General features: G+C 36.7%; 1 protein-coding gene across 3 annotated transcripts in view; it reads left to right on the top strand.

Annotated features, from left to right (window-relative positions):
* GRIA4 (glutamate ionotropic receptor AMPA type subunit 4) overlaps positions 1-9142 on the top strand; it is a 439401-nt gene extending 430259 nt beyond the window's left edge. The window contains exons 15-17 of one of the 3 annotated variants that reach the window (XM_072970755.1): positions 98-212; positions 2445-2579; positions 6593-9142. In XM_072970755.1, coding sequence (XP_072826856.1) covers positions 98-212; positions 2445-2579; positions 6593-6757 — 415 coding nt within the window. In that variant the 3' untranslated portion in view covers positions 6758-9142. Of the gene's footprint in view, positions 1-97; positions 213-2444; positions 2693-6592 lie in introns of all 3 variants that reach the window. The other 2 variants (XM_072970756.1, XM_031675350.2) reach the window with 2 other exon arrangements.
* Positions 9143-19142: the final 10000 nt, after the last annotated feature.

Raw genomic sequence — 19142 nt, 5'->3', positions numbered from 1 at the left:
TCTGCTCTGTCACTTTGCCATGCGATTCTAATGTAGTTTTCCTTGAATAACATAAAATAACATATATAATGTTATTTATGTTATTTTCCACGTGAAGAACTCCTGTAAACCTTGCCGTTTTGAAACTCAGTGAGGCAGGCGTCTTAGACAAGCTGAAAAACAAATGGTGGTACGATAAAGGTGAATGTGGACCCAAGGACTCTGGAAGCAAGGTCAGTCACTGCAGTTCGGGGCCTCTTGTGTTCACAAAGCAGTAAACGGGAGCAATTGTCAAGAGTATATGGAGACACTGAAAGCTAAATGTTTCTCTATACACTGCCTAAACTAAATGTTAATGTCATAGATTTCAGCAACAAGGGAGTGAGTGTCTTTTCAGAAAATTGCAAACTGCTCCCCCAATATTTAGGCTGTTATATAAATTTATATTAACTGCAAAAAATATATAAAAATAATAAAATCCCTGTATTATTCTCAAATATACGTACCACTAATCAAAGTAGTGCTTTGGGGGTTCGGTTTTTCTTTGTTTTGGAGGCAAAGGCCATGAGCTCTGTGATTTTAAGAACTGATGCATTTTCAAAACAGGAAATGGGAAATACGCCAATAGTCACTTACAAAAAAGTGATTTTAAATATTAAATATATCTTATTCAGAAATTCAGTCTTTTGTCACTATATTGCCAAGCATTCCACTTTAGTTCGAAGAGGACCTGTTATATTTTTGTTCTGACAGATAAAGAGTAAATCTTCCAATTTCATGCTATCAAAATTGTTTTAATGAATCAATATTTATGAATAATATTCCCAACTTCTAAGGTCTCTTATTCATGAATTATTTTAGGACAATGCAGGAAACTATAGGCCTGATTCTGTTGAGTACAAAAAAAAAAATAGTGTTCCAAACAGTTATATTTTCATTATAAAGGAAAAGATGTAACAGTTTGTCAGTAGAATTTAAATATCTTCACAAATCAATAGAGCATAATGCCTGAAAGCCATTGTTGAAGATTCTTGAAATCTTCATTTATTTTTTTCTGTACCTTCTTTTATAAAGAAAAAAAACACTGGTCATCTTAAGACATTAAATAAGTGACTTACATATATAGGAGAACTTCAATTAATTTCAGAAAGAATGAAAGTAATACTACTTGATCTCTTTTCAGGCTTATCCCTATATTTTAAGCACTTTTGTCCACCTTTGAACCAGAGTGGAATGAGACCAGCTTGGCCAAATAATGAAATAATTATCTAAATCCTTATTTAAAGTCAGAGGAGCACAAATACTTAACGAGTGATTATTTTTAAATATAATGAATTATGAAATTACCCTAAATTTTTGACCCAATCAGTTGATGTTATAGCTCAGTGGATGGTATACATAGTACATTCTTTAAATTAAACCCTCTCCTAATAAAACTATTTAAGTTTGCAAAAAACTCCCTGCTGAGAAAGATAATGGCCACAGAGCACCCTTCAGGTAGTCTACCCAAAATATTTTTTCAAATAATGCTATATAATAAGTATAATATTTATGCTTTATGAAAAAATTATATATTATTTTATAATTTTAATATCTTCCTATCATACACTTGACTTTCTGAATTTATTATGAAGTAATACGTATACTAAAGCTCTGAAGAATAATGTCTAAAATATAAACTGATTAAGCATTTTAAGTGGAGACAGAATCATATTTTAAATTAATAAAAATAGTTATATATTTGTCCATTAATAATTTATTTCTCAAATGACCATGGAAAAATTATATATTTTTAAAGTATCTTTTTAAAAAGTTACCAATGTGTTGCTATACAATTATTCCTAAATAACATGTTAAATATTATTAATATGTTAAAGTAACACTTTCCAGATTTCCCAAACAGATGTGACTAGAAGAACAAATATGTGTATCCTAGCACACTATTTGCATATATTGGTAAAGTCATGATGAACAAAATGTGAAAATTGCTAACTTAAAGTCCCTTAGTTTGCTAAGTAGGAAATATAAAGTTAAATTTATCCAAGAGAAATCTCAAACATTAAAAATTTTGAATGGAAAGAAAGCCAAAAGAGGTTCTCTTCTCATGTAACTGGGTTTTAAACATGTCATTTTTCAAACCTAACAATTATAATCCCACTTCTGCCACCCCATGCTTATATGTGGCAAAGTATAGCACTTTTCATTGTATATTTAATAATGATAAAATGTTATAGATTTTACTGAATGAAATTCACACAATTTATTGGCAATCGTCATAACTTCACTTCTCCCAAGAGCTATAAGCTTTATATTTAAACCCATAAACCTACACCAGTGACTTTTACATGTAAATATTTTCAGATTAAATTAAGTATTTACTTTAATTAGCTGTTTGGATTTCGTGTGTTCTTTGCCCTCTGCATGTGACTCTCCACCGCTGACCGCAGTGTTTTTATCTCCCCCAGGACAAGACGAGTGCCTTGAGCCTGAGCAACGTAGCAGGCGTCTTCTACATTCTGGTTGGCGGCTTGGGCTTGGCCATGCTGGTGGCTTTGATAGAGTTCTGTTACAAGTCCAGGGCAGAAGCAAAGAGAATGAAGGTGGCAAAGAGTGCACAGACTTTTAACCCAACTTCCTCGCAGAATACCCAGAATTTAGCAACCTATAGAGAAGGTTACAACGTTTATGGAACCGAAAGTATTAAGATTTAGGGGTAGGACTTAGGGCCTACTACAGTGAGTGGGGGATGCATTCTGTAACTGCGGTGTTGTGACCTGTCTGTCCAGTGGTGGTATCGCTTGCTTCTAATTTAGAGCTTTATATTTTTTAAACCTTCAGTGCAAAGTGGTTCAGTTTTCTTTGGCTGCAGACGTACTGTTCGAAACTTTATGTTGCCAATAGATATCTGCATTGAAAGGGTCAGAAAGCCAAAAACAAACCTCCTGAATTGCTCTGTAAAACGATTTAAATAGTATATTCTACCTGAAAATTGGGAGAAATTTGAAATTAGATCTGTGTTTCCTTGTACACAGACCAGGCTGATCTTCTCTGGAACAATCTGATTCTAAGATAAATGCTAACAAAATATGCATAAAATGCTGTTTCAATGATCAAAGCCTAAACAGTTGCCTATTTTTGATAAGTTTGTGTTGTTTTCTGAGAAAATGTATGTAAAATCTCCAAGGCACACAGTAAGCACTCAATGAATTTTAGCTCCGAGTCTAATCTGTTTTGCATTAGCCATCTTTCTATATTTTTAAAGAGTGAAACCCTTCTGTTTGTTCATCTAGCAGTAGTCCTTGAGCCAGACCTTCAGGCAGGAGTGATCATCAGAATACTGACTACAATTCACATTTATTAGATGAAATTCAACTTTTATTTTCACAGTATCACTAAGGTGAATAGGCATTTTAGGCAGTTTCTCCATCAAAGATGTCAGTGATATATGTTGTTTAGGAAAGACACAGTAAAAATAAAAATTGCAGTGAGTTTTCATGCATTTTTGTTTTCATTTCAATTGCTTTTAAGGAAGCCAGATCAGCCCCACATAACATCCTCTCATCATGTCACAATAAAAAAGTTGTAAGTATTCAGTGAAACACAGGATGGAGATCATTTTATTTTTTTAAGACTCTAAATGTCCAGTACTTTTTCCCTCTAATGATAGAAAGTGGTTTTAAAATAAGATCTTGAAGCATTTGTTGTTGTCCTTCTTAAAATCAGGTTTCTAAAATCCATTTCTAAAATTATATATAATAGCCATTCTGATTGCAATGATAAAAGAGCCTTTGAACCTCTAAGGGACAGTCAGTACTTGATGTACCCTAGAGTCAAACCCAACGTAATTTTTATGAGAATAAGTTATACACCTGAGGTTATGCCAGGTAAACATGCCTTGTTTTCAGATTTATTTATTTATTTATTTTAAGCTATTGAAATATGTGTTACTATCTTAAAACAAAGAACAAAAGCCATTCTTTTTTAACCAAGATCTAATTGCTTTTATCTGTAAACTAGAAATCAATGACTGGGTAGAGATGCACATGAGATAAGCCCAAAGTGGTTCTTTCCAAATTCTGTGGAAAAGAATTGAGAACAAAACCCTCCATTTACTCAGATCAGACTGTTTTGAGCATGTCTTCTAATAGCAGAACAGCAAACTATGATGGCGTTAAAGGTTCTTGGCCATTATAAGAACGCTTTCATTTTAATATTTACAGAACTGAGAAGACATGCTCCCAAACTGAGGAAAACAATATCTGACAAGTTTTCAGAGACAATTATTCAGAGAAATTCACTCTGAGATGAATTTCATAAGATAGTTTTTAAAAGTTTTCCTCAGCATAGCAAATGCATTCTAGAAAGTTCTGGAAATACTCGTGGATGCCAGTTCAATACAAAGTTCTGGGAAGTTGCTAGAAGGAGCTATAAATCCCCAGGTTATGTAGACACAATTTACAGGTAATAAATGTTTTTGGAGTCGGAACCTAGCAGTCTGATAAAACTTACAGTTTGTCACTATAGAGCTGGGGTTGAACTTTTAAGACAACAAATTTCAAATAAAAATAAAGTATTCATATCCATATGACTTCTTAAAGGACTTAATGGCATTCAGGGCAAATGAAATGATCTGCACCTGGAGGGAAGACTTGAGAGTAAGCATTTTTTATTGTACGTCCATATTAAACAGATTTTTCCTTTCAAAAATTCTCTTGGCCATAATTATGAAAGGGATTGATAACTTAGATAATATTGTCTCAGAATTTCTAAAAGAAAACCTGAAACCTTAAATATAAGGTAGAATGTCTACTTTAAAAATGATCATCCCTCAAGGGAACACATGAAAATAAGGTCATAGCCACTGACCGCAACAGTACGACCAGATGAGCACCATATGGTAAATGTCTAAGAATGTTTCCCAGTTTGAGGCGTCTTAATAGGGCCACATAAAGATGAATAGAAATGACATTTTATGGAAGAAGCAGGAGATATAAGTGTAGGAAATAAGAATTCTGAGAATTAAGAATACTAAAATTTAGAGAGAGAATAAGCAGTTGTCAAGGACTTATTAACACTCAGTTGCATTAATCTAGAGAGAGAGATTACTTGAGAGTGTGTGGAATCCTTCGTGTTTTGATATTTCCCTTTTCTCATAAAGGCAATCAAGAAAAGAAAGGAAACAAAAACAGATTTTATGGCAAAAGCTTCCTGAAAAAAAATCCTTTCAAAAAAATCACAAGGCTTTTATTAATTATATTTTAGTATTTCCTCTTCAAAAAACTTTAATAGATTTGTTTTAAATAATTATTTTACTTAATATTAAAAGTTGAAAAGGAATATGAAGAAACAAATTCAGACTTTAGTCTTGGTTTGTTTTAATTTAGTGACAAGTAGTTTCTATAGAGATTGTCTCCTGACTTCTGATTATAAAGAAATGTAAAATATAATTTTTGAGACTGTTCACTATAATAATGACATTAGTTTCTTTCTATCATAGATATGTAAGTAGTAATTTGACTTTAACTTTCTGAAGTCATCAGGGCAACTGGTCTCTAAATCTTTTCATTATAACATTTTCTAATCCAATTTTTAGTTTCATATTTAATACTTCATTATTCTAAATTAAAATTAAGTAAACTTAAATTCACAACAGAGAGCTAAGATTTAATATGAATTATGAGAAAGTTACGATCTAAGCCATAAGAAACTTAGGGAATATCTCCTTTACCTTATTTCCTCTTGAATTAACATTAAAATTCAGCTACTAGAAAGAATTTAAAAGCAATGAATGAACAGTCATTAGATTTCCACAGTGACACTGCCTGTTTCTCCTCTGTGTAGTGTCATTACCTGCTACTTAATATGACAGAACAAGAATATAGTGAGGATTTCGGAGACTTGACCCCATAACCTGTCCACCTGTCCCTCAATCTGGGACACCCCCGGTGATGGCTATCTGTGAGGCACTGAAACTTGCCCCCTTTCAGTGCACTCCCTGTAAGCACTTACAGCTTCTTAAAATATGAGCCTTGGCGTCCACAGCAGGCATAGAGTGAACTTAACGTCACTAATTGTGCTGTTCTGGGTCAAGTCTATAGCTACTGTGAATGAATGCAAGCGTCTGTGAATGGATCTGTGTTCTGAAAGCAGGAAGATGTGGCATGAATAGTCTATATACACAGTTTGGTTAGACAATTCATCATAATTTTAAGACTATAATCATTTAACTGTTAAGACATTTTCTAACAAGAAAAAAAAAGATCTAAATAAAGAATGCTGTCAAACATAAAGCTGGACTAGAAACACTAAGTTGCAGAGTGCAGCAAATTAAAAGATGTGCCCTGCCCAGATGGGCCAAACAAAATCTAATTTTATAATCTTTAGAATTAGTTCTTAAGCAGGTAGGACCACAAACTCTAGAGCGATTCATTCTTCCGTGCAGATGAGCTTCCATTTTCCATGATAATCTGTTCTCATATGACCGAAAGAATATGGGAAAAATGCAGATGTCTAATTATTGATATTTCGGTGTTTGTTGTGTCATATTTGGCTGGAGAGAGAGAACTATTGTAACACTCCACATTCTTTCTGTTTCCTTTTCCATGCAACCCAGCTGACCTTTTCTGAAGCCATAAGAAACAAAGCCAGATTGTCCATCACTGGGAGTGTGGGTGAAAACGGCCGCGTCTTGACCCCCGACTGCCCAAAGGCTGTCCACACCGGAACTGCAATTAGACAAAGTTCAGGATTGGCTGTCATTGCATCGGACCTACCATAAAAACCAAAAAAATAATTGAGTGCCTTAATTAAACTGTGTTGGTGACTGATGGAAACGCAGCCCAGAGAGACACACCAAGCGCAGGTCTTTGCGAAACCGGTCCACCGGCTGAGAGCAGGAAGCCACGGCCCCAGGCGCCGGACATCAGCCCCAGCGAAGTGTGCATGAGCTCAGCTCGGAAACCCAAACTCAGATTTTCTATCAGGAAAACTCACAATTTAGTTCTTTGGTTTGGTTTGGTTTGGTTTTTCGGGGAATGGATGGGGGAGGGTGGGGGGGAGCTGGGATGGGTGTATTAACAGCAACAAATTTCACTTGAGTGGACTTCAAAACTAATCAGACATGCGCGTTAGCACATTAAACCATGACGTTCTTGCTCAGAAAGGCCTCGGTCTTCACGCCAAGGGATAAAATAGCTGTAGAAGTCGATGAATCCGCTAACCTGTCTCCAGAACACCCATGTATTCAATGGAAGACTGTCCAGCCGAGAAAACAAATAACTAAGCTGTGATAAGAAAATAAGAAACAAACATGTAAATCCTGTGAAAAAAAAAATTTAAAGGAAGCATTTACACTTACTTTGGAGAAAAATACTGAAACATGCTTGCTTTTTAACTGACGTAAATTCAGTAGAGGACAACACAATTCTTTTTTCTAACCATCTTAGGGAGAAATACATTGCAATAATTGATATAAATGCCATCACTGTAATAAACTTTAGAGACTTTTTTTATAAAAGTCGTTGGTCATCTTCTTGTTTGCTGTAACCTTCACTCTGGCACATGAGTCAGTGTCCACAGATTGTGTTTGTCTCACTACCAGAAACAAAAACAAAAACGAAGACAACATTCATGTCAAATCATCGGTCTACAATGTAGAATCAGAAAAGACTACGGGTCACTCAGTATCAAGATTATTTATAACCTTGTTCTGTGTACAAAATTGTGGTTTTTTTGTACCCACCAAAAAGAATTTAAAAAAAACAGACATTCCTACAATATTTACAGAGCTTAAAGTTTTTTTCTTATCGTTATAAAAGTTATTTGAGAAATTATAAGACTTTGTTGGTGGGACTCTAGAAGTAGAGTGTGGGCCATATTGGAAAATGTAGCTAGCCCTTATTATTTTTGCATAGTAAGCTACTCTTTTTTAGATCTCTGCCTCATTAGCAGGTTAAATTGTCAAAGATGAAGTGTTTGAATCGGAGAATGAATCATTGTCATAACAGCAACATACCCTGTAATTAATTATGTATTGAAATTTTACTTGGCTGTATTTTGCTGCAAATAATGTGTCTCTTGGGCTTCTTTCCCCACTCCCACTGTTCCATTCAAATCATTTGAAGGCACTAATAATAGTTTGTGGTAGACAACAAGTGAAGGGTTAGTCTTTGTTTTCAACTGGAAATTGTGATGAAAATTATACATGTTTATTTGCAAAAATCACCTTATGTATGGATTAAATTAACATGATTCAAAAAAAGGTTTGGATCATTTGAAATAACAACTACCATCATACAGATAAACATCACAATCCTTAGAGATCTTGGCAGAAAGCACAAGATAGAATGATGTAGGAAGGCTGGCTTGAAGGATGAGTTGAGTTTTCAGAGGTGGAGAAGGTGTTAAGAGCCTTGCAGGTAAGCAGTGACCCAAAACTTGGCTTGTCAATGGCTTGTTTGAAGGAGTGTGTGCAACTGGATGGGCTGGAGAGAAATTGGTGTGATATCATGGAAGATAAAATTAGAAAAGTTTCAAGACCGATCACCTTGCTTCAACTCTCAAGATTCTCATGCCCCATTCAACCTCTGTGCTGCCGTAAGAGCAACTTAAAAAGTGCAAATCTGATAGCACGCGCACACACACACACTCACACACACACACACACATAGAGTTCCCGCAGGAAAAATTGTAAGTTCTTGAGCAGAGCAAATGAGTCCCTTTATAACCTGGTCCTTACTTAATCTCTTCCATGAATTCTCTCACTCCCTACCCAACCTCTCCAGCCCACAAATGAAGCTCAGAAGCAGGGCCACTGCATTTACTATTTCCTCAATCTACAGGTCTTCCCTGTCTCCTCTCTACCTAACTAACTGGTACCCATCCTCCAGTATTCAGATCATATTTTCCCTGCCTTGGGAAGATTTCCATGACTATCCACCAGCCCCTGCCTATGAGACTGAGTTAGGTGCCCTTTTAATGTTCTGTGCCCATCACAGCACTTACCATACTGCATTGTAATTGCTTGTGTACTTGTCTGTCTAACTACTAGACTGTAAGCTCCTTGAGGGCAGGGACTGTGTCTATCTTGTTCACAGTTGTATCCCCAGCACCCAGCACAGTGCCTGGCATATTGTAGGTGCTTAATAAATATTTGTTGAATGAATTGAATTGAACTGAATTGAATTGAACTGAACTGAATAGAAGTGGAAGCAGAAAAAACATCTTTCCTCAGTAACAGTCCCTAGAATATGTGTGAAGTACATAGTGAGTCAGAACATAGGCTGAATTTTGGTTGATTTCATGAAGATGTCTATCTCATTAGTAGGACTGACTGAAAAAAAGACGACCTGATGAATTTTTCTGATCAGATGAGAAGGTATTCCACATAATTGTACCTAGCTGTGGAATAATTTGTCTACAGAAATTATCAAAAGATAATTAAGGTTTTTTGCCATACTTTTGAAAATAGCTTTCATTTAAATCTGAGTAGATTAGTGACATAAAGATAAGAAGTTACATTTCTTATAATTTTGTTTCTATGTTAGTAATACTACTGTATGGTAAAATTTCTATATTTCTTATAGAATAGTTTTACCAAAAACAAAATTTTAAATTTGACATCGGTAAAAAGGGATAGCTGTTTGGACTCGAATCTGAGGAAATGCTATAAAGCTAGGAAAAAGTGATTTTTAAATATTTATGTTTAAGTTATAAACATTTCAGTTAAAACATTTAGTTTCATAGAGTAAACTCAAATTACCAAGAAAGCAAGATCATCACCCAGTGCAGAATTTACTGAACATGTCAGGCAAAGCCAGTTTTGAAACTATATCAGCTGGTAGTTTCCAATGACCGCATTTGAAAGATATAAAGAGCTCTCAAGAGACCTGCTTTGCTACACTTAATTCAGTAGCTATTAACTGAAAAAGCCACACTTACGACACTTGCTTTAGACTGCTCCCTGGTCTCCCCACTGTCAACTCATTCCATTTCCCTAAGGCATAGCACATAGCAGGTGCTCAGAATATATTTGTCAATGCGTAAACACAACTGTATATAGTATCAGTGAAAAAACAAAGGTCCAGGAATTTTCCCAGAAAATGGAACATGCCAATTTGCTAATTTGCTATTATTATCCCACTGATATGCTCATGGAAATAAGAACTAAGTGAAAAGTGACATCAAGGAGAGTTTCTGAAAAGACAAGTTGGAATTGTCCAGAATCATTTGCCTCATAGTCATTAGTATGGTGCTACATGGAAAGAGTGCATTCTCTCGCACATTCAGAAATAGGTTTTAATCTCTGAAAGTCCAGCAGGATAGAGTACTTAGCATTTGTAAAACCAAATGCAAATGTACTCAGTAGTATGTTTATATATTTTCTAAACAGTATCAGTAGTCTTTTCAAAAGAGAATTGTTCTTTAAGAAAATATTTTGATAAATTTTGAAGAGCTAGAGATGAGGTTTGGAAATAGTATCTCAAAAACCAGCAGAGAACTAAATTACTTTCCACGAAATAAGAATAACCTGTGTATTTATCTAGCTTTGAGTTTATTTTCTTTGGATGAAAAAGTGGACTGAAGAATGAGGGAAACTACAAGATAACGAGGAAAAAAAAAAGACATTAAGAAAGCAGAAAGTTGGGTAAAAGACCAATAGGATTCTCCAAAACAACTAATGGGAACAGGAAAGTTTGACTTACGATTCTTCCATTGTAGGTATGCGATGCTTGATGCATTTCTCTTCCCATGACCTACAGATTAAATTTTCCTACATGCCACAGACACGTGCTATTGGATTAAAGGAGGGAGTCAAGGAGAAAATCCTAAATCCCATGTTTGGGTTAGTGCTAGGCCAGAAATATTTCTAATAATATGTTGCCTTCCGACCAAAATGTACAGAAATCCAGATTGGAACATATCCTTCCACGTGGCAAAGAATGAGAATGAAGAGTCTTTTTTTTTTTTTTTTTTGGATCTGAAGAGAATGGGAGGCTAAGAAGTCCTCCAGAATACATAAAATTCTCAGCCACCTGCACTGACTGTGACGTGTCACAAACAACAAAGTAAGTGCAAAGCGTAGATCATTATTTAATTATATGTGAGCATTGAGTAAATAATCTGTTAAAGTGCCATGTAAAATTCAGGGCTTGAGTGAAGGAGTTATTTAGGAGATTTGTAATCCTGTAATCCCAAACACAACAAGAGTTTGCTTAAGTAGAGATTATTATAACTTCCCCCTCAGAGTTCGTACATGTGATCAACGCTTTTAAACTTCCTAAACACTTAGTGATGGCTGAAAACCATTCTTCCTAGTGCTCTCAAAATAAGGTTAGGAAACTCCTGACTTTCTCAATCTCTTCTCAGAGCACCGTCCAGTCTCGTGATAATATCACTCCACGTACTGTAGTGGGACTTAGAAGGAAAAGCAATGGTAGTTCGTACATTTTCTTGTACATCTTCTCCCATGCATAAAAATCCCCCGTCTTTGAAGTCTGTGTCATGTAAACACACTGTCAAAACAGACTGCCTGCCAGTCCGTTTTGTCTGCTGACTTCTCTGTCACGGCCTCACATTCATCAAGGACTATGGCCTTTGGCTCATTCTTCCTTCGCACCCAACTTCTGTTATCATCTTGAATGACTTCAAGGTCAGTGTAAATGCTTCATGGAAGCCCTGGCCCTGCGGTTCTTTGACTCCATGGCTTGTGAGTCACCCATACAATAGACATGTGGCAGACCTTATGATCATTTGCTTTCTCATCCTCCTCCAAATGATGACCCAGTTCTCTCCTTTCTCTCATACCCTAGTCACTGAAAAGAGCAGCCTTTTATCCCTTATTCAGTCTCTCTGTTTGGCTCTATCACTCCACCAGAATGTTCATCGCAATATCATGAGTAAACATCATGCGGCTGTATTAACCAAAAAATTTTCATATGGAACTAAACCAATCGATCTCTTCATTTTTTCAGTCTTCCCCCAAAACCCGTGTTTCTTTTCTCTTCTCAGTCTGTTTCACATTTCTCATTCCCTCCAACCAAACCTAACATGCTGATATTCCCCAGGGTTTGCCCTCTTCCCCTTTCTCTTTTCACAGGAAAAGGTAAACTACCATCATTCAGATGTCTACAATCATCTATACTTTATTAGCTCAGAAATCTCTATTTTCCAGTCTAGTCTCACATAGACAACTTTCTAGTGGTTATCTCTTTGTGACTTTTAGTCGCAACATGTCAAACTTTTACTCTGTATTTCTACCTCCTTTTGTATTTCCTGTCTCAGAGAGTGGCTCTAACATTTATCTAATCTCCCAAATTCGAAACATAGGAATCACTCCAGAACCACTTTTCTTCATCATTCTCACATGTAATTAATCAACATCTTAAATTTCTTATATGTCCTAAATATTTCCTTACTCTGACCCATGCTCTTCATCTCTACTATGTCTGACTTAATCAAGGGCTCATAATTTCTCATTGTTGCTACTACAGTTGTCTCCTGCTGAGTCTGTTTGCTTCTTTTCTCCATTATAGCCTCCTCTAGTCCATTTTCTACGTAGCTGCCAGAGAAATTTTCCTAAAACACAAATATGATCCTGTCACCTTCCTCATTAAAATAATTCACTGTCCATTATATCAGCATCTCCTGTCAACATCTCCAGTGCACACAGACACAAGTGTTAAGGTGAAGCAGCCAAGAACAGTACTTAAATTATATCCCTGATCTTCCTCCAGTCACCAGGGCACACACAGAGCAAGGACACTGAACAAGGGACACTGCTGTCAGGACTTCTGTTTCTCCTGTCTCTGAAGGTGGAGTGCCTACCAGCATGCTCTGCTACCTTCTCAGGAAATGGGCTCCATGCATGGCCTCTTTCCAATTGAAATGTCAGGCATGAATATCTTAACTCGTGGGTTTAGATGATAACTCAGTTCTCTCCCTCCTTTGGTACCCTAGAGAGAGAGGGAAACTGAATACTGGCGTCTACTTTTTTCATAGGCACATGAAAAAATGCTCAATACCGCTAATTATCAGAGAAATGCAAATCCAAACTACAATGAGGCATCACCTCACACCAGTCAGAATGTCCATCATTCAAAAATCCACAAATGACAAATGCTGGAGAGGCTGTGGAGAAAAGGGAACGCTTCTACACTGCTGGTGGAATGTAGTTTTGTGCAGCCATTATGAAAAACAGTATGGAGATTCCTTAAAAAACTAAAAATAGACTTATCCTATGATCCAGCAATCCCACTCCAGGGCATGTATCCAGAGGGAAATTTAATTCAAAAGGACATCTGCACCCCAATGTTCACAGCAGCACTATGTACAATAGCCAAGACATGGGAACAACCTAAATGTCCATGGATAGATGACTGGATAAAGAAGTTGTGGTATATTTATATATACAGTTGAATACTACTTAGCAATAAAAAATAATAATAAAATAATGCCACTTACAGCAACATGGATGGAACTGGAGATTGTCATACTAAGTGAAGTAAGTAAGAAAAAGAAAGAAAAATACCATATGGTATAACTTATACATGGAATCTAAAAAAATAACACAAATGAACTTTTTTACAAAACAGAAATAGTCTCACAGACATAGAAAACAAACTTATGGTTACCAGGGGGAAAAGGGGTAGGGGGGGAGGATAAACTGAGAGTTTGGAATTTGTAGATACTATTATATATAAAATAGATAAACAACAAGATCCTACTGCATAGCACAGGGTACTATAATCAATATCTTATAGTAGCCTATAAATATAAAAGAACATGAAAAGGAAGTATATATATATCTGAATCACTATGCTGTACACCAGAAATTAACACAACCTTGTAAGCATCAATTTAAAAAAAAAGGAGTTTCTTTAACATCTCTTATTAAAGCTTATTTGGTGTCCCTGAACTCTTTTGCTTCTGCTTGTTTGTGAAGTTTTTGATATCTCTGTCAAATTTGAACAAGGCTTGCTGGGTAAAGTATTCTTGTTGTTAAGTTTTTCTTTTCATCTATTTAAATGTATTAAGCCACTCTCTTCTAGCCGCCTGACTTTCTGCGGTAAAGTCAGGGGATGGCCTAATGGGAGCTCCCTTGTATGTTACGTGTTGCTTTTCCCATGTTCTTAATATTCTCTGTTATCTTAAATTTTTGTCATTTTAATTACAGTGTGTCTTAGTGTATTTCTCTTTGTGTTAATCCTGTATGCAACTCTCTGTGCTCCTGTACTTGGATAACTGTTTCCTCTCCCAGGTTAGGGAAATTCTCAGATATTATGTCTTCAAATACATTTCAACCCCTTTCTCTCACTCTTCTCTTTCTGGGGCCCCTATAATTGGAATATTAATGTGCTTAATGTTGTCCTGTCTTAAACTGTCTTCACTTCTTTTCATTCATTTTTCTTCTGTCTGTTCAGCATCAGTGGTTTCCACCAGTCTGTCTTCCAGCTGTCTGCTCGGTTCCTTTGGATCATTCAGTCTGCTGTTGATTCCTTTCAGCGTATTTTCCATTTCAGTTCTTGCATTCATCTCTGTTTTGTTGTTCTTTTCTAATTCTTTGTTAAAAACTTCTAACTCCTCACTCTGTGCATCCATTCTTCTCTTGAGTTATTTGATCATCTTTATGATGATTACTTTGAACTCTTTCTTGGTTAGATTGCCTATATCCACTTCACTTGGTACTTCTTCTGGGGTTTTATCTTGTTCCTTCATTTGGAACATGTTCCTCTGTGGTCTCATTGCCTGTTTTTATGTATCTGGTACATAGTTTGTGTTCCCCAGCCTTGGAGAAGTGGCCTTTTGTAGGAGATGTCCTGGGCATCCCAGCAGCACATTCCCCTCTCGTTACCTGAGCTATACGCTCTAGGGATCCCCCTGTGAGGGCTGCCAGGGTCCTTCTGCTGTGGCAGGCTATGTGGGTATTCTCGGAGGCTTGGTTCTCCCTTGGTCCAGTTGGTTGCCAGGCTGCTGGCTGCTCACTGGTGCGACCAGGTCATGAGCTGGCTGACTGCAGGTCCCTGGGGGTCTCTGGGATGCGTGCTTGCTCACTCATGGGCAGACTCAGGATCCAGGAGACTCCAGGGCTGTTGCCCGCTCACTGATGGGTGAAGCCAGGACCTGGGGCTAGGGCTGGCCTACTGGCAGGCAGAGTTGGGTTATGGGGTCTGATTGCAGTGCCCAGGGATCCCTGAGCTAGTGTTGGACTGCTGCTGGGTGGGGCTGGTTCCTGATACAGTTGGGGGCAGAGTCTGGAGTGTCCTGAAGCTTGTGGTGGCCTGCTAGTGGGTGGGGCTAGAGCCTAGCTGGTCCCAGTACAGAATCTGGCCTGCTGATGGGGGAAGCCAGGTCCACAGGCTGTGGAGCTGTGCTTTTTTCACAATTGGCGTCTGCTCCCTGGTAAGTGAGGCTCATCTCGAAGCTACAGCAGGCTCTCTGGTGGGTGGTGTTATATATTTAAGTCTGATTTTTACATCATGATGTGATATTGTGATTTATAATCTGAAGCACTTATGATTTTCTGGGTGATATGAATGTCTTTTGTTCTAATGAGGCAACTCCGTGTGGGCTTCTGGATGGCTCCTGGATGAATGACCATTCACCAGAAAGACCAAATCATTATTAAAAGCTTGGAATTTTCAGCCCCACCCTCCATTGTCTTGAGAAGGGAGAAGGGCTGAAAATGGAGAGAATAATCCATTATGCCTGTGTGGTAAAAACCTCCATAAAAATCCCAAAATTCTAGGATTCAGAGAGCTTCCAGGTCAGTGAACATCCGCATACTGAGAAGGTGATGCACCTTCCATGCGGACAGAAATTCCTGTGCGCAGGACCTTCCTATACCTTATCCTTTGTATTTCTTTATCTGGCTGTTTATCTGTAGTCTTTATCATTTTCTTTAATGAACTGGTAAAGTTAAGTGTTTCACTGAGGTCTGTGAGCTGCTCAGAAAACAAGAGAATCCAAGGAGGAGCAAGTAAAGGGAATCTCTTATTTGCAGTCAAGTTCAACAGACATTGTGAGTAATTTTGGAACCTACTACTTGCTATTGGCTTCTGAAGTGGGGCGGAAATGGTTTTATGGGACTGAGTCGTTAAACCGTGGGATCTCACACTATCTGTCAGAGTTGAGTTAAATTATAAGACACCAGTTGGTTTTGTGGAGAATTACTTGGTGTTGGGGGAAAAAAACCCATGCATTTGGTGACCAGAAGTGTCAGAAATGAAGTTTTCAGCGCAAGGAGTAAAAGGGACGTAAAGCAGGAAGAATATCGAGTTTTTCAAACACAATTGTTATATTCCTAGTATCAGAGTTGGAGCAGTTTCAGTTAACATTACCATTTCAAATTCACTCATCAAAAGGCAATTTTTAGTGGTTATGAACATTAAAAACTATATTATTTCTTTGAAAGAATCTAACTCCTTTTCCAAGGTCAGTATTAGAGTGAGATCAGTGAAGCAATTGCTTTAAGAGCAAAATGTAAGTGGGTACCAAGTAACTCAGTAATAAAGTCAAATAATATTTTATTGCAATTTTTTAAATCAAAATTACTACAAAAAACTTTGGTAAAATATCAAAATTTTAAATGAATACAAGATTCAGAGTTCTATGCCAAACCATATGAAACTGAGATAAAAGAAAAAGTTTCCCTCTGTACATGTGTTTTATTTGCAATAAATAGCTTTATTGTAGAATATTAAAGTAGTTGAAAAAATATTGAAAATTTGAAAAATAGATGTATTAAACTGACAATATTATTTTAGGTTTAAATATTTATATCAAAAATATATTATCTTTTTACTTTCTTGGCTTTAATGAAGCAAACTAATCGATAATACTTTCAAAATCTACTTTTTTATCTTCTTTTCAATTGAGAGAATTGACATTTTTGACACATTCTTTTCAATAAGTAAACATCTTAAATAATGTTTAATTCAGTTCAGCTTACTGAAATTTCTTTTGCAAGGTAGCAAGGTACATTTGGTTTTTGTTTTTTCTTTTATAATTTTTTTTTATTGAAGTATAGTCAGTTTACAATGTTGTAGCAATTTCTGGTGTACAGCACAGTGCTTCAGTCATACATGAATATACATATATTTGTTTTCATATTCTTTTTCACCATAAGCTACTACAAGATAATGAATTTAGTTTCCTGTGCTATACAGTATAAACTTATTTATCTAATTTATATATACCAGTCAGTATCTGCAAATCTCAAACTCTCAATTTATCCCTTCCCACCTCCTTCCCCTCTAGTAATTAAGTTTGCTTTCTACGTCTGTGAGTCTGTTTCATATATAAGTTCATTTGGTTTTGGTTTTTTTTTTTAGATTTCACATATAAGTGATATCATATGATATTTTTCTTTCTCTTTCTGGCTTACTTCACTTAGAATGACATTCTCCAGTTCCATCCATGTTGTTGCAAATGGCATTATGTTATCATTTTTTGCAGCTAAGTAGTATTCCATTGTATAAATATACCACAACTTCTTTATCCAGTCATCTGTCAATGGACATTTAGGTTGTTTCCATGGATAGACCATGCACTCGGGCACAAAGGAAGCATCAACAAATTTTAAAAGATAGAAATTATTTCAAGTATCTTTTCTAACCACAATGCCATGAAACTCAAAATCAACTACAGAAAAACAAAGGAGAAAAAAAATGACAGCATGAAGATTGAGGTACATTTATTTTAATATGTCAGTTTTTCAGTTTTCAAATTTTCCTGTTTTGACAAGAGTTTTGCTTTCATTTTTATCTTTAAAAATACTGCATTAAAATACATTTATCAATTACTGAGTTTTTTGGTGCCCGTTAAATTTTGCACCAGGCCAAGTGCCATATCTTATGTTCCAGCCATTTATAATCATTTGCCCACACCCAAGCATGATGAGTCAAACTTCTGAGTTTTTGTCCATGCAGCACTGTCTGACTGAAAGCTCTGCTCTGTTGGTAACAAATTCTATCTAGGACCCAGTCTTTCTAGGAAATTTTCCTGAATACCACTCTTAAGAAAAACCAGTGACTCTCTTCCTCAAGACCCACTAAATCTTACACATGCTTCTATCAGATTACTTATCATCTGTCTCCTCCAAATGTATTCATCGCAAGCCACTCAAGGGCAGGGACTGTCTCGTACAACTTTGTGATGTTTTTGCCAACAGAGGCACTCAGGAACACTTCATAAATACTGATGGAAGGAAGGAAGTGAAAGAAAGAGAGGGTAGAAATGAGAGAGAGAACAGTAGAAGATGATAAACAGTTGTCTAATTTAAAAAAGGGGGTGGGGGGGTAGACATTTACCTGATGAGTCACACCCTAGTATGACTTACTTTTTTTGTTATCTGGTTTCATAAGTTTTAAAATATAAGTTTTAAAACATAAGCCTTAAGTAACAGAAACTCTAAATCAAACAACCAAAACCCAAAAAAGGAAGTGAAGTGTTCTAAAATTTTATCTGGGATTTAATTTACAGAAGCTGTGACTGGCTGACCACATCAAGAGGCCAATTACACTGAAAGAAGATTTTTATTACTTACATTTCCTAAAAGAAGAGGTCACACCACACCCTGCAGGCTCACAGGGGGATTATTAGGTTTTAGGCTGGAAGCAGGTAACGGGAATCCCCTATCTGCAGTCAAGTTCCTCAGACATTGTGAGTAACTTGGGAAACTTGCTGTAGGTTTATTACTTGCCATTGGCTTCTGAAGTGGGGCGGAAACCATCTTACAGTACTGAGCCCTTAAACCGTGGGATCTGACACTACCTGTCAGAGTAAATGAAATGCCTGCCCAAAGCCTTTATTGGAATTTCCATGGGGAAAGGCATGGCAGGGCAGAGGAAACAGCTTAGGATATGTCAGTTTTAATACTGTTGCATACCTGGTCCTGGGTTGATTTGGGGCAGGGAAATACTGGTTTGTTATATGATAGTTTGATAAAGGGGGTGGCCAGGGCATATAGACTCAAGATTGATTGGCTTGTGTATGAAATGCACGCTCCAAGACATCTCTAAGAAATGGTAGTCCTGAGAGGAGCAGTCAGAGAGGCACAAAATCAACCCTGTGATGAATGCTTGCCAAATAGACAAATGCAGAGCCTAAGAAAGCTCAGAGCGGGGAGAAATTCACTGATTCATAAAACTGAAAATTCAGAATTA

The sequence above is a fragment of the Vicugna pacos genome, chromosome 10 (genome assembly GCF_048564905.1).
Source record: "Vicugna pacos chromosome 10, VicPac4, whole genome shotgun sequence".
Taxonomy (NCBI): domain Eukaryota; kingdom Metazoa; phylum Chordata; class Mammalia; order Artiodactyla; family Camelidae; genus Vicugna; species Vicugna pacos.
This window is presented reverse-complemented; position numbering and strand designations above follow the sequence as displayed.